The 17,124-nt window shown below is 37.9% G+C and overlaps 1 protein-coding gene across 1 annotated transcript in view; it reads right to left on the minus strand.

Annotated features, from left to right (window-relative positions):
• The window catches only part of CADPS2 (calcium dependent secretion activator 2), a 196,045-nt gene that overhangs the window by 166,599 nt on the left and 12,322 nt on the right, over positions 1-17,124 (minus strand). The window contains exons 2-6 of the mRNA XM_019623705.1: positions 13,101-13,209; positions 11,710-11,910; positions 8,400-8,408; positions 2,997-3,133; positions 653-840 (exon numbers count right to left, since the gene is read on the minus strand). Of these exons, the coding sequence (XP_019479250.1) occupies positions 653-840; positions 2,997-3,133; positions 8,400-8,408; positions 11,710-11,910; positions 13,101-13,188 (623 nt within the window). The 5' untranslated portion in view covers positions 13,189-13,209. The remainder of the gene's footprint in view (positions 1-652; positions 841-2,996; positions 3,134-8,399; positions 8,409-11,709; positions 11,911-13,100; positions 13,210-17,124) is intronic.

A 17,124-nucleotide genomic window follows, 5' to 3' on the forward strand; every position in this document is an offset into this window, starting at 1 on the left:
ATAAGGGGTATCTCCTTTATGGGAGGAGCCCAGCAAAGGTTCTCTGGAACAGGAATAAGAGAAGAGAGGTAGAGTGACATGGAGAGATTTTAAACTCAGAGGCACATAGTGCTGGGGGCTTACATTAGGTGATTTTATGCCCTTTTGGTAAAGCAAGAGGTGAGGTCACTGGAGTGCTAAAAGGAGATATTTATTTCTGAATTGTAGGTGAGGGGTCATCTTGCTTTATCAAACCAGTGGAAAAGCAAGGGTCATTAGAAATATACACAAACCTATCAACAAAACCTACCCAGACATACTCGGATATATGCATTACAATAGAAATACTGATGACACTTAAACTGTGCAGGCCCGAGGACCAGGTGGTCCTTAAGAACTAAAAGGCGACTTCTAATCTCAGATTTTCTCTCTCTCTCTCCCCTCTCCCCTCCCTCTCTCTCAAGTGGCTTTACTGGCAAAAAGGAACATAAAGTGCAGCCCACCTAAATCACATTGATGTACATTTTTCCTTTGTGGTTTTTTTTTTCTCTTCTAAGAAGTGTTTGCTATTTAAAATCTGTTACTAGGTGATAACACAATAGCAAAGCACATTTTTTTCTCTCTTCCCAAGTCAACCCTATGCGTGTCTCTATGTGTTTGCAAGTGAAAATACCTGTTGCCGTGCACGTGAGAGGCACAGAATGCAAAGCTGTAATGGAGCAGGGTGGGGTCAACGACAGCGCCGTTTTCTGAATGTTCCATCAGCTCCGTCAGGTAACACAGATGTCGGTGACAGCCTCGCACTCCGTAGCGGGCGCAGTACTCATCCAACACAAAGACTTGGCCAGGGCTAAACCAACCCTGCAAAAGAAAAAAAAAAAGATTTTTTTTCTTCTTTCTGTTTTTCTGCAGCTGCTGTTAGGCCTTATAAGCAGAAGCTGCATTGAAGTGTCATCTGACATTTTGTTTCATTAGTGGTATGTTTCATATTATTTTCAGAAAATCAAATGTCATCAATTTGGGGACGGATTTGGGACCCTGGCAACCCAGCACCAATCTCTTTCTTGCCCCGGCAAGGCAGAGGCAACCTGTTTTGCTCTCCTGTCATTCAAAATCAGTCAATTTTTTCCCAGTATCTAAATTGTCAGTCACAAAAAATGACGTTCCCAAAACTGCAACCTCTGTATGAATCAATTAAAAAGACAATGGTATGGCAGATACTATAAGTGAAATTGCCTAGTTACCAAAAGCATTTTATAACGTGAACTGAAAGAAAATTCCAGTAAGTCTAGCAGTGGTGAATGTGTACTACTTGAGTATTTAAATATTTGGGATATTGTTCTCATTCTGGCTGTCTCTCTATGGTGAATATAATGAAGTTAGTATTTGTTTTATAAAATGTTTTGCTGGATTATATGGGTTTACTTGGATTATTTTAAGATAAAAAAATGAAAAAGGGGAATGGAAAGTTTTAAAAGGGGGCAAGAAAATCAAGGAAGAGAAGGAAAAGAACAGTGAGAAATGCAGAAAGATGAACTTATTGCTCCATGTACAGCAATAAGGAAAAGGAGGAAAAAGAGAAAAAAACCTCCAGAATATTTAATATAATGAGGGTGCAGGCAAGATGCTAGATACACTGCACGTAATATATCTTTAATATTTAGAACTATCACACATGGTAGTTATTATGAGCTCATCTCCATGCTACGAGTATATAAGCTGAAGCTGAGAGATGCTCTGTGAATTGCTCAAGACCACGTTGCAAATCGGCCATGATTTACATCCCGGTCATCCTGCCTCTAAACTCTCTTTCTAATCGCCATGCTCACTACCCTCTAGGTGCCACTGAAGACACACTGTGGTGTTCTCCTCACACTCCATGTGACATATGGGGTCCCCCATGTACCCCAAAACAACTGACAATTCAGTTACCGACCCCACTGAGTGGAATCCAGGATAGAGTGTTTCCTGCTGCTCACTCTATGTGTGCTTGTCTATGGAAAGGTATCGTAAGGTTTCCTGATGCTTTCTTTTACTCTCCATGTAGTTAGGGCTGGATCAGGTTTAAGCTGCAGAGTGACACGTTGAATAATAGGTACTTAGTAAAGTGTCTATAAGTGAATTAATGAGCCATCAGTGTGATCATGACAGTAAGTTCTTTCATATCTTCCTGTCTATGGAAACGCCTCTGATGAGCTGGGAGTACATCCTTTCTGCCATCTTAAAGACAATGTAACTTGACTGCACGGAGTTACCGTGTTCAGTGGCCAAGAGACTACATGGTTATAGAAATAGGCATATTCTGGCTCAAAAAATTCTAGAGGAATCACCATGAACAATATAAATCCTTGGAAAGGTACAGAGAGATGCCACATTCTGAAGAGTCAAGCAATCCTTCTAAAAGTAAATTATACTTTGTGCCCCCAGTTTTGGCTGGTTTCATCACATACCCGGTAGCAGGTTAGCTACTCAATTTAATTCCTTTTTTTTTTCTTTTTAAGGAATTCAAATTACCTTTTGAGGGTTAGACAAAACTTAAGCTCTCCTCTGTTACATATAGCCCCTGTCCTATTTAAACAGTTTATCCCACTGTCTCTTTTCCCTGTCATGTAGGTTGTCTTTCTAGGAACAGAAGAGGGGAATGAAAGATATCAAATTCGGTGACTAGACCTTAACCATTAAAAATGTCTGTAGAGTTGTTAGTAAATCCTGTCACACAGGTTTTTTTAATCTTCATTAAAGCCTTCTATTTTCATTCAGCCTTCTCCGGGGGGACAGATAAACCACAGTTCAGAGTTTGAGTCTCTTTTCTGTCTAGTGAGGGGTGTAGCAGTGGTCTCCAGGTGCATAATTTTCAAATTGGGAAGCAGTCGATTGGAGTCCTTCTTCCTTAATTAACTCCAACTATAGTTGTTAAATGAGTCAGGAATAAAACGCCGCTTCATAAAAAGCAGTTCTCACTTTCAAACTTTTAAATTATAATCTATACGGGGCGAGACAGACAGACTTGTACTCACCAAGCAAGAATAGGAATCATTCAGTCTGTGGTCCAAAGTCTGCCTCTGGAGGAGTCTAAAAAGGAAGGCGTGGTCAAGCTTGCAGGGGTTCGCAGAAATAAACTCATCCATACCATGTTTCTGGAAACGGTCTGCATCTGTCAATTCAGAAAAGCATGTATAGTACATTTATTTTTCTGGTTTAAGAATAGGCAGATTCAGTTTTTGAAAATCACAAAATGCATGCCTCATGATAACAGAAGACGACCTTTGATTCCATAAATTATGCCAAGAATTCAGCACATGAACATAAATTGCAATTTTGGGGAAGCCTAAATAAAAATGTCAGGGAAAAATTTGCAAATCATTTGGAATGAGGAAATCCTACTTTCATTCAAAGCTGCTTTTCATATTCATCACAGAAATAATCTTATTTTTTAAAAAAAGTTGATGCATTTTAAGTTCATAATGACTGAAGGAACTGACTGGAAAAGAACCCCAGTCTATTCATAAAAGAACTGTAATGATAGCTAGAAGCTTGCTTTCCAAATGGCAAACTAGGGCAGAAATGAACACACGAGCTTCCGCTGGATCTCTTCCAGTCTTTCCCCCCCCACCCTGTATGGAGCTTTTAATGGGACCAACCTTAATGTAGAAATGGCAACGAATGCTCTCAAGCTTCAAGTTTAAGAGACATGAAAAAGGGAGCATCACGTTTGTACAAATATGCAGACAAAGCGCAACGTCCCAAACGGCACTTCAATCAAAGGCCTGAATTTGTTGTTCTTTACAGATTGCATCTTTCAATGCCTGTAGACCCTGCGGGTTTATCAAAAGGCAAGCTTTTACGATTGCTCTCATTAATGGTATGTTTTGTCAAAGTCTTCAATGTGAGGTATTTACTAAGGCTGGAGAAAGAGGGCCCCACATCCTCCAAAAGAAGGGCTGGGGTGTCGCTACATTAGCTCTGTTAGAAATGTCGCGCATATTGGGCAAGCAATCCGTTATCAAGACAAAAGTGGATCTCCTCACAATGGTGGGGCTGAGGCTCCATTGTTCCTTAAAATTCACAGAGAGATCTCACTTCTGGTCATGACGAGCAGCAGAGTTCTAAATGTAAGCTAAATGTAGTTTTTAAAACCTATATGGTGCAATACTAAAATTGCAAAGGAAAGGAGACAAAAGTCTATTGATTAAACCCAATTACAGAGGCGGGCTCATAATAAAACTCAGTATTGATCTGTGGACATGATGCTAACATAATCAGTCACATTTAGATATTTAGCTCAGATCATATTGATCCACGTCAAGTTCAACTTTCAGCCATATTTGTCGATGGAAGGACTATATAATTCAAGCTGAAGGGTCTTCAGAATCACATTTTAAAAAAACATACACAAACTAATATATATCTCACATCAATATCAAAAGGTGAAGGTAGCGAGTAAGCAACGAATGGCCATTCACTAATGATGCAAGGTATGAGGTTATGATCCATGAAGAATGTATTTCTTTGCATTTAATAATTACTTATCTGAATGATTAAACACATTACATGTGGTAAATTAGTATTAATTAGATGAACACTTAACTCAACTGCTTTTCCTGAGCTGAGAAATGAGACAATACAACTTCTCTTGTATTTTATTCTTATACCTGATTGTCTTTTAATATAAAGTTAAATATATGATAATATGAAATAATATCAAATGAGTAGGAGGCAGAACATTGAAAAATGCAAGGTGCATACATTATAAAATCAGAAAATTATGCTTTAAGAAATTTGTCTTAGAATCTTTATTTCTCCATTTATATGAGTAAAAAAATCTTTTAGTATCACCTTTATGAAATTAAATTACTGTTTTTTTTTTAAAACATCTGCTGAATGTTATTTGTTATCTCTTTCACCAGAGAAGGTCAAACAAGAAGTTAAAAATAATGCCCATTAATGGCTTTTCTGTTGAGAGCAGGATATGTAATAAATTTCAGAGGAAAAAAAAATCCATAATTCTTCTTTTGCTGTAAAGGTTTGGAGAAGCAAATTTCTATTTTAAAACAATAAGTACACAGTCTTTAAACAAAATATACAAGTTCCTGGAAAAAATGAATCTATGGTTCATGTCTACAATAAAATCATATTTATTTTCAAAAGTGAATTTACTTTATGAAGCATTTCCCACATGAAAGATGACTCTAAGCCATATGTTTACTAAAGTGACAAACATTTCTGAATCATACACATAAATGGAAAATTACCTTTCCAACAATTACCATTAGTGATAATAATATTCATGAAAGCAATTTAAATCACAAATACAGACTCTACACTGAGAAAACAAACAATGAGAAAACAAACACCAAAAATTTTATTTAAAAAAATCCCTACAATCCCTCTGGGGCTGTAATTCTATGAAAGTGAAATGTACTCTTAGGGATTATCTCACTTTCAAAACTTAGGCTATAAAGATTAATCATCTGTACTTCTTCCTTTCTAAATCTGATAGGCACAATTCAAAATATTTTATGCAAATATACTTCATCATGCAGCATTATACCATTCGTTTCCATGAATTTATGAAGATCTAAGAATAAGTTGAAAGGCAACAGTTTTGAGCTCCCTGTGTGAGAAATCTTTCACTCTAAAATTCTCTTATGAACTAAACTAAAATAGGAAATCAGCTACCATTAAAATATTATCTTATTTTTATAAAAAAATATTTTCATATAGTTTTCTGTGGACAGAAAATATCTATATTTAATTCTTAGAAAGTAAATAGATATCATCTATTGAATAATAGAGCAAATGAAAAATGTGCTTTCAATCAATAACATAACCAAATCCAAGGCTTGGAGACTTGCTATAACACAAAATTATGGTGACTAATTTTAAATGGCAAATTATTCACACCACTCATCAAAGTTTTACTGATAATGACAAATTTTAGTTCAGTTTGTCTTCTGAAACGGTATGATAAAATTATCCAAAGAAACCAACATGATCTGAGCTTAAATTATATACTGTAAAACTCATAAATTGTGATGATTAACCTATGGACAGATGTGGGATCAGGTGATTGAGGGTGCTGGTGGAGAGTTTCTATGGGAATGGTTGGATATATGCTCCAGCGTCCTTAGGTGGTACTTTCAGCAGGTGTGTTAAAAGTAGATGAAATAAAAACCAAACTGAAAAAGATTACCATTTGTTATAGATTTAAGGAATTATAAAGGCTATATTCAAATGGAACATGAAAATTTATATTTTTCATTCGGGTAATAGCTGTTGGAAGTCAAGAGAAAAGATATAAATAGGCTGACAGTGTCCATTTAAACAGTTAACACTGACTTGTAAACAGCTAGCGTAGAAAACGTGGTGGGGACTAGTAGCAAGCTGGTAGGCCCTCTGTGTGGGAGGCGAGTCAGCGGGCACTGACCACAGCCAGCCCTGTGTGCACAAGAACCCCAATCCCATGAGCCGCATCTAAGAGCTCAGAACGTGAGATGGAAAAATTATTAAACTAAAATGTTTTCCTCCTTCCTTTGCAACTAATGCAAAAGACGCTTTTTTCGCCCCCTGCTCCTGGAGTTGTGAGAGATTGGGGTTATTAAAAGGAAAGGGGAAGAAAAAGATTTGCAGGGGGAGGGGCAAGGAGACCGTTGAAGAAGAGGTAGCCATTCATTAGCACGAGGACCACTCGGGTATCTAGACCCGGGACTCCATCCCCAAAAGGACTCATAAGAGGGTGCTGCTAGTTAAGAGCTTATCACTTCCTCTGCAAAACCCTCCGCTGAACTCAGCAGCCATGAAGCTTTGGAAATACAGTCACTTGGTTTAAAATAGCCATGTGTTTAGGAGCTTGCCTGTAGCTGCACTCACTGCTGCCTACACTTGATTATACTTTCCTTTTAGCTCACACTCTCATTGAGCTTGAAAATGTACAGGAAATTCAAAGTGGCACAAAGAAGTACGCACCACTTCTCTCTTTACCGCACCCAAATTGGGTCGTTAACAGGAAGACTTTAATGCTAAAATTTTGAGTAGATCGCCCTGGTTGGTATGTTCGCGTTTCATGCATGCCTGTTTTATGCTAAGGACTGAAGAGAAACAGTTGATAGATATATTAATTAGAAGTTTGTTCACACCTCTATTATTGACCCAAATAATTTCTAAGCTTGTTTTTGTTAAATTGATTAAAAAGTGATGTATGGATTTACACATCTTGCTTTCTGCAGCAAATAGCATGTAATATTTTCACATGATGACAATTTTAATCAACACATACAGACCTAGAATCACAGGCCAAGTAAACTAATATTCAACATTTATTTGAAATAATATATTCAATGTAAAGTAAGACATACTTTCCCTCTGAAGTGTGAAATTTAACTTATTAGATCAGTCAGGAGAATTAGCTCATAAAATGAAATGTAAATTTATTCTCCGATTTAAGGATTGAAAAAATTGGCTGAAAACTGAAAAGAAGGTAGCTTTTCTGGTTCATTTTTGCCTTTAATTTATTACTGGAAGTCAGCTTGTACTGTGTTGGATTGTATGATGTAACATACATATTGTGTTGCATTACATATATGAATGAGAGAGAAATGAAAAACGAGGTGCTTGCATATTATTTTGGTTGGAGGCAGCAAAGAAAGGGAGTTTATTCAAAGGCTGTCAGTCGGGCAAAAGGCAGTGCACAGTTTGACGCAAATAAATTGGATAGCAGCACAATCGCTGGCTCTTAAGTTTACCCTATTTCCTGAATTTCTATGTATCCTTAGAGTCAAAGAAATAGGGAAGAAGAATAGGTTTGCTTATCAGAGCAATCTATAAATACATACCAATAATCATATCCTCAAAAAGAGAGTAGAGTCATCTAATAAGTCAGATTTCACAGAGTTATTATTTTGTTCTGACTATTCCTAAACATTCACATTCAGTATGTTTCGTTTTAAAAACAAGCTTTTTAAAAGTTGTCATGTAGATACTTCAAAGAAAATTCAGGAGAGGAAATGAATTAGCAAGTAGTCCCTGAAATTAAACTCATCCACTACGACTATTTTAGTTATAATTCTACCTATAGTTTGTTTTTTTAAGTTAGTGAAAATAATACCACATATATAATTTAGCATTTCCCACTTAATCTTATTGAGCATTTTTTTTGCATGCTGCTATAACACCTTCCTAGTCATTATCTTTATGCCCACATGAATGGTAGATAATAAATAGGTTGTTTCTATTTTTCTGTTGTGGCAAAAACAGACCTTTTTGTTTCATAAATGGTAAAGTTAATATAAATATTCTGGGTTTGCCTAGAAAGTAGGAGACTGACATTGTAAACAAGGTCAAGATATTCCTTCAAAAATCACATCATTGCCAAAATTTTAATACAGTGAAGCAAAACAAACAAAAATCACGAAAACACTTACCCTTACTAGCTATTGGTCAGCAAAGAAATGAAAAACAAAGCATATTTAAGTGGGTTAAGAACATATTTACTTCTATGACTAGTCATAATAATTTTATTATTTTCTTGGTTTCTACTAGTGACTCTAAAATTTGTTCTTCCAAGAGATGATCAAGAAAGGAGAAAAAAGGAATGTGGTGGAAGTCAAGGAAGGGACGAAAACACTAAGGGCCCAAGGGCATCTCTGATAGAGGTCACGGTCAGTGTTGTCATTCCTATGAAGTAGAAACACATCTCTCTCCCCTCCCCTCCCCTCCTCACCCCTTCCTTTTCTCCCTCTCTTCCTTCCATTTTTCTTTCTTAAAGAAAGATAAAACAGCAGAGCCTGCTCTAATAGGAAACTTTACTAAAAGCCTGGGGTAGAACAAAGCTGTTGCTAACACAGCTGAAACAGTTTGGCTTTTTAGACCAAATTTGTCTTTTTTAGAACAAGTTGATCAAGGGGCTAGAAAATTCAGTTCTGCTTAGGCTGACCAATACCGCCTTGACAATAGTAAAAGGTTTTGCTAGAAAGAGATTACATGACTATCGGAATCAACTGAGTAGTGGATCCTTAACTCATTAATTGTGTATCACGCAGTCATTGCCTCCAGGCCCTAGCCCAGGGTTTCCCGACCGCTTTTCTTGCCTCTCTGTGCAAGATGGGTGACATCCATGAGCTCAGCACACTCCTGGGGTATTCCTCGCACTTAGGATGTCAACACAAGTGAATGAGTGAGACACTTTTACAAAAACAATATTCAAGTCACTGTAACTCAGTGGTTCTCAAATGGAGGTGATACTTCCCCGTCTTCAACCCTGCCTTCTGGAACACCTGGCAATGTGTGCAGGTATTTTTGGTTGTCAGACCTAGATGGGGTAGGGGAGGGGCATGCTACTGGCATATAGTGGGTAGAAGCAGCCAGGGATGATGATAAACATCCTATGATACAGAGGACAGACCTTCCCCAAAGCCCTGAAACAAAGGATTATCTGGACCAAAATGTTAACAGTGCCAAGGCTAAAAAATCTTGTTCTATCTTACAAGAAAAAAATCATTCTACTTCTGGTCAGGATGTTGTAATTAAAAACAGATTTAGCCTCCTACCTGAAACAACTATAAATTCAGAAAAAAAATTTATATGAAAAAACAGCTCTCAAAACATTGAGCATCAGGCAACGTGAGTGATTCCTGAGAGACGGAAAATAAGTGAGGTAAGCCTTAAGTTGCCCCAGGTTAATGCCAGGGAAACTTTCCAAGCTGTAGCACAAGGAACAGAAACCCAGGAAGAGCCCGTGGTCTCCCTCAGTTGAGAAAATGGAGCTGACCATTCAGAAAGGCCAACATGGCTGAGTCTGCAGAGAAGACTTCGGTATTCAGCTGAATACTAACCACCTCATGCATGCGAGGCAACTACCTGAGGCCAGGGAAAGAATCACCCTCAAGGATTAGAGGGGACAAAACTCACACTGAGCCTGGAACGGTACTTGTTTCCAACAGCCAGAACATAAAAACCTGAAAATTCAGGGGGCATCAGTGAGAGTCCTTAAGAAGCATCCTGGTTCAGAACTGGGGAAAATTAACCCTAGACGACACTGTTTGGTCCCACCTAACAAAACTTAAAAGCAGACTGAAAGGATCAAACTGTTTTCAGGTAATTTAACTTTAACTGTGTCTTAGAATAAAGGTCAAGAACATGTTCATGAAGAAAACTACACCAAGGTACATCATAATCAAACTTCAAAGCCAGTGTAAAATCTGTAAAGCAGTTAGAGGGAAAAAAGACACATTATGCAGAAAGGACCAAACAAAGACGATAGCACATTTCTCATCAGGAAATAAAAAAGCAATTTCACTGAGTGTGGCAAAATCTGTAAAGTACTGAAAGAAAAAAAAATCTTTCAAAACAAAGGTAAAGACTTTTTCATATACAAATAAAAATTCATCACCATCGGACCTGCACTGCAAGAAAAGTCAAAGGAAGTCATTCAAGAAGTAGTAAAATGTCTCTATACGAGAATGAAGAACACCAGAAGTGGTAACCATGTAGGTAAGTATGTAACATTTTATCATATTATTTAAGTTTCTTTAAAAGGTAATTGTTTAAGGTAATAATAATAATAATAATAATAATAATAATAACAACAACAACAACAACAACAATAGCAGCAGCAATGTATTGTGGGATTTCTAACAGAAGTAAAAGTTAATTGTACGACAAGCATGGTCCAGAGGCCAGGAGGGGAGAAATGGAAGCATGCTAATGTAAGGTCCATATGTTATGCACGAAGTGATTATATCACAAGAAGATGGACTGTGATAAATTGAAAGGTATATACTTTAAACCCCAAAGCACAAAGGTGACTAGGGTTGAGCACATATTCTATCTTTAATTGCTTGAGCTTAAAATGTCTTTGTTTAAGATAACCAGATGCGATACTGAAGGGTGCCTAAAAAGAGGATAGGGTAGTTATTTGATGCATAAAGAATAGGAGAATAAAATAATGCGTATCAAGTTGTACTCCCCTAGGAAATTTTCAGAGTAAAAGGGTGCTGAGTGAAAAGTCAGAATTTGAGCTGAAAGCTACAGGCAAACTGATTTATTACAGGAGAAACTAGAGAATTTTTGTAAAGGAGTGTAACAAGTTAGAACATCTGGTCTAATGGTTATTAAAGCTATGTTTGAATATGTTTCTATCATTATTACATACTTTATTAATCACTTGTAAATTTAAATGAAAAATATAGTTCTTAATGATTTAAATTAGCATGCAGAAAATAACATGAATATTAAGGTATTTAGAAAAAGAAAGTTGGCTTGATGACTTATTTTTTTTTTTTAATCAATCTATAACAGAAAACAGTCCTAGGATAATTAAGAACAACTCTAGAGAGCGATGGCTCATCATTTTGGTATTCTGAAATCAAGGCCAATCAATTTGACTTTGCAATACTTTTCCCATCCGTATAGGGCACATAATTTAAAATTGCAGTAAGTTGAAATAAAACTTCTTTTGAGAAGTTTTGGAGAATTTTCTTATATGCTCTCGAGATTCCCAGAGATACCACAATGCTTGGAAAATTCATGACTGGAAACCACCAGCACCCTTTACCCGAGATCTGTGTGAAAAATTATATAACTGATTCTATGACTACTAATATGAAGCTATTTTTATTCAATCAGAATTAATTAATGATGCAAACTCTAATACTGAACAAATTTGCTTCAGACAATTTTATATCTTATTAAGGTTATTCATTGATAATCAAATTATTTTTTTGCAAAACTTACAAAGCTGAGCATCTGCATGGAGAGTTCCCCCTTTCGGATTCAGCTTCTGGGCTTGAATGGCAGGCATGGGTTTATACGACTGACCTGTGGCCCTATACATGGCCTGAACCCATAATATTCTGTCCTGTTCATCATCACTGGCAAATATAACAGTGTCTCCTTCTTTAACTGCGTTAAAGAACATCTGACCCCCCTGGAGGCCTGTGGAGGAAAAAATACATCATTAAAAACTGACACAATTGGCAGAATTTAATCTCATTCACCTAACGATCTCATGGAAAAGAACTGATCTGATATTAGCAGCTCAGTGCTTTAAATGATTTTCAGTGGAGGATCAAACCCATGATCCAAGAATTGCAGGAAAAACAATTAGAGAAAGGTTTAGATTTCCGTATCACTTGGAAAACTAAAAAAATTGAGGGAAGTAAACAGTCGATGAAACAGTAGCATTTGGCAAGACTTACAAACCTATCGCACAGAAATGCATAATATAGTCTGGTATTTCATGCCAGAGAAGAAAGTGCTTATCGGTTGGCACATTTCTCATTCTATATGCAGGGGAAATATTTGATGAATTTAGCAGAAAAAAATACAGATAAGGCAAAAATGATACTTACATTCCAGGGTATTTTATTTTTTGGAAAATTCTTTAACAGAGAAGGTATTTTGCCTTTTTAAATGACTGGTTAGTCCCTTCCACCACCATATATTTGATCCCTTTTACCCTCATCTACCACCCTCCTCCCAGCCTTGTAACTTTACTAACAATTGTCACCCCAATAAACTTTAATTAAAAAAAAAAGACTGATTAGCGAACGTGATCACAGATTTCTACTTTAATCTTTCTATATTAATTTCTTAATTTATGTATTTATTGATCTCTATATATTTAATATCACTTTATGAATTTCACTAATCTCCATTTGTTCTTTCATTCACTCACTCCCTCATCAGTTTTAGAAAGCAAGTGTCTAGTACTACACCAACTATTAACACAGAGGGAGAGAGAAAAGAACAAGAAAGTGCTGTTGGGGACAAAATTGGCAGAATATATAATAATTCACTTGCCATTTCTTTCCCTATTTTTGTCTCTTTTTCCTTTCCAGTAAAGAAGTGTATGTAAGCATTGATGATATTTCTCATGCAGTTTCTCTACTACAGGAACTTTCACATATTTCATCCTTATATTAAGAGAAATGATGAGTTATGGCTAAAACTAAGCAGCCCTCAAAAAGAGAGAATCTGAATTTCATCAAGTCTTATTCCTGTATATACGTGAAATGTGCATCTCATTTGTTAAGTGGAGATTGAAACGCAGAACAGACACAGGACATTTATGAGAATTTCATGAATGTGTGAATAGCAGGTTAAGTGATTCCACTTAAAGTTACCTGGGTGGGGGTCGGTGTAATCCACAGTGTATCCTTCAAGCTGCATTAATTCCTGTGGTTCTGACTTTTTTTCTCTGTAACTGCACATGGCAAAGGTGTATTGGCTAACCTGCATGAGAAAAAATTTGCAGATTGGTTACGTTAAATTTATCTTTTAGATTTTCCTTTTCAGAAGACTTTTTGTCTGAATGGAAAATAACATCATTTGTATATAAAGTATTAAATGCTAGTATTTCCCGAAACCTAGTGTCAGGATTACAGTGCCTTTCATTCATCAGCTTGCCGATCGACCTTCCATGCCTACGATCCAGCATTTCCCAAATTAATGATCTGCTGGCCAAGATTCTATGAGATGTTAACAGAAGCACCATCAAAAACTAGTCACGTAAAAAATAAGTTTGGGAATCACTGGGTTAAATAAAGATAAGCAGGCTCCTTGTACTACAGGCTTCCATATGTCCTTTAGTTTCTAAGACACAGTGTGTCTCTCAGAGTGAGATGGATTTGGAGCACTCTCAAACTTATATGGTAATGCAGCCACATTTTCAAGCATACTTATTTCAAGAGTTTTAACCAAAGTTAAAAAAAAAAAACCTCAATAAAATTTGGGAATTCATTGGCCCACATATTAAACCCACAGGAAATTCTAGGGTGAAGTTTTAGGCAGCCAGCGAATGAACAACCTAGAGATCTGCTCTCTCCTTTCCGCTGCTCTTGTGCAACTGGTTTCGTGTTTTTATGCTCAAGTCTCACTGAGCTAGAGCCATAGCTGCCAACATCTCTGCAGTCACCATCCTGATTGTTCCAGCTCGGGTCACAAGGCCATATTTGAACCAATCACTGTGGCCGAGGAGCTACAATATACCAGTATTGCGCAGGTTGGGTCACGAGCTCACATCTCCATCAAAGAATGTTGAATGCTACCACAGGCAGGCTCTTAGGAGTTCCTCCCAAATGGAGAGCGGGTGGTGCTGCTCCCAGCAGGAGAGACGAGTGCATGGTGGGTTAATAAATATCTAAACTGCAAACTATCCTAAAACACGGGATGCCATGGGAAAGTTTGGTTATTGTGAATTCTGTCCCTTTAAGCATGACATGACACTAAGGGAACACAAAAATATCTTTGAATGGATGAAGATTACGTAAAGAGGACTCAAAAAGGAGCCACTTTTTGAAAGAAAAAAAGAAGAAAGAAGAAAATGATTACATGGACATTAAAACAAAGAAATTCTCCTAATTAAAGGGCACCATGAAAAAAGTAAAAAGACACTGCCACAGACTAAGAGAAGGTGTACGCAAAATATATATTCACCAGGGAACTAACATCTCCTAACGTGGGGTGACGGGTAAGTGTCAAAACTGAGGTTCCCTGGAGCAGAGAAAATTCTGCACCATCAGGTCCTGTGTGAGTTTCCTGCCAGCTGGCCTCTCTGGAGAACCCTGACTGATAACAAAAGACTTGGTATTTATTATGTATTCGCTTCCATCAAGCAAATCTCCTTCTAAAAACCTATCCCAAGGAAACAAATGGACAAACATTCAAAGATGCATGTGCACTGTATTCACTACAGCACTGCACATAAGAAAAACTGAAAAACCAGCAGTGGTTTGGTTGAATACATTACAGCATGACCACCCATTATAATGCTATACAGCCATTAAAAGAAATATGACCAATTTTTTCCATCTGGACTTTGAACTATTTCTAAGATACACTGTAAAATAAACAGATTAAAGGGGGCTGGCTGAGTGGCTCAGTTGGTTAAGAGCGTGAGCTCTGAGCAAAAGGGTCACCGGTTCGATTCCCACATAGGCCAGTGAGCTGTGCATGAGCTGAGCTGCTGCTGAGCTGCCAACAGGTGGCAGGATGGCTCAGCTGGTGAGAGCACGTGCTCCTAAAAACAAGGTTGCTGGTTCGACTCCCACATGGGATGGTGGGCTACACCCACCCGCAACTAAAATTGAACACGGCACCTTTAGCTGAGCTGCTGTGAGCTGCCGACAGGCGGCCGGATGGCAACTGGACTTGGAGCTGAGCTAGCTGCACCCTCCACAACTAAGATTAAAGGACAACAACCTGGCTGTTCCCCTTCCCCAACTCCCCAATAAAATCTTTTTTTTAAAAAAAGGGGGTTAAAAACAAAAATGTGAGTGTGCTTTTTGGGTAAGCACTCTACTTACACATAAATAGGATACATACAAAATTATTAATAGTGATTATTATTAGGTGGTGAAATTGTAGGTTATTTTAAATTACTTTTTCAGTGAATTGTTTTCAAAGAATATAAGTTATTTTTTAATAATAAAAAAGCACAGCTATTTGCATTTTGGAAGAAAAAAAACCCAACCACAAAGCCTTGTCTGGGAAGAGTGAGGTCGATAACTTGAGACTGTGGGTCTTGCTACGTTTTCCTTTTCTTTCCTCATTTCAAAGACTCAGTGAATTTGCTTTTTCACCTGCCTGTGCCTGAGGCTTACAGAGAAGCATAGGAATCCCGGAGGGTTTATTATTCAAGGTTTCAGCTTCCTTGTGTAAAAGGTATGATTGTGTGGTTTTTGAGGGGCTTGTGTGTGTGTGGGGGGTGAGCAGTAAACAGTAACATTACATTCTATTTTTTATTCTAAAAAGCTCATTCTCTTACTTATGGACAATAACTCAGTCCAAAGCCCCACTATTCTTCCAGAGTGATTTAACGTATTAACCTTAAAATATTTTGAAATATTTCAAACAAAAGTACAATAACATATTAAACATGTATATGCCCACCATTCAGCTTTGTTGAATCATAACCTTTGGTGTGTGTGTGTGTATACTCGTATATGCTTTAAGATTCTTTGTTTGTTTTCTAAGAACACATAGTTAATGCCTATATGTACCTAATCAAATCCATGTCCTTTTCTCTCTCTCGCCAGCGGTAATCACCATGCTGAATATTTTGTGTATATTATTTCCATGCATGTTTTAAAAACTTTATTAAATATAAGTTATTTTAGGTTCCTGGACCTAATTCCAGTGTGTGTGTGTGTGTGTGTGTGTGTGTGTGTGTGTGTGTGTCTGTTTCCACACCAACAAGCAATGCTGGGCACTGCTGGCTGTTCTACAATTTTAACTCAATTCTGACACTATGTGCCCAGAGACAGCATCAGATTCCATAGTTAAGGGTTCAGTCCCCCTACAAAACTGTCCCCATCGCAGCGCCCCACCCCTTCAGACACCTTCTCAAGCCCAGGTGGTTGCCTGTGCTTCTGCCTGAGCAGCTGCAGACCAGAGATTCCCACGACCCCCTCCTCGGTATTTCTGACTGGCTTGCTATTCATCAGAAGTTCCAAGAGTCCCCTCCCTTCATGCGTTAAATTTCCTACAGAGGCTCCAAGAACTCAGAGAAGCATTTTACTGACTAGATTACTGGTTTATTATAACGGAATAAAACTCAGGAAGAGCCGGAGGGAAGGAATGCACAGGACAGGGTACGGGGAAAGGCACGGAGCGCCCATGCCCTCTCCAGCTGTGCCTCCTCCCCAGTCTCCACGTGTTCACCAAACTAAAGCTCTCCAACCCCCCCTTTTGACGTTTTCTGAAGGTTTCATTACACGGGCATGACTCATTAGATCACCGGCCATTGGTGACTGACCCCATCTCCTGCCCCTCTCCCCAGCAAGGTCAGGGGGTTGGCACTGCCAAGTTTCAACCCTCTAATCTCAAGGTTGGTTCTTTTGGCCACCAGTCTCCATTCTTAGGTGGGGTCTAAAAGTCACCTCATTAACAAAACAAAAGATAGCTTTTTACTCTCTTTACTTAGAAAATTCCAAGGGTTTTACAAGCTCTGTGTCAGAGTGGCTATGAAGACCAAACACCGGCACACCTCCTTGTATTGTATTTCCCTTCACTGTGCTTCACAGATGTTGCATTTTTTACAAATTGAAGGTGAGGCCCTCTACCAGCAAAAAGATTATGACTCACTTTATTGTGACACTCACTTTATTGCTGTGGTCTGGAATGACCCTCAATATCTCCCAGGTATAC

Source organism: Hipposideros armiger, unplaced genomic scaffold (assembly GCF_001890085.2).
Source record: "Hipposideros armiger isolate ML-2016 unplaced genomic scaffold, ASM189008v1 scaffold_559, whole genome shotgun sequence".
In the NCBI taxonomy this organism is placed as follows: domain Eukaryota; kingdom Metazoa; phylum Chordata; class Mammalia; order Chiroptera; family Hipposideridae; genus Hipposideros; species Hipposideros armiger.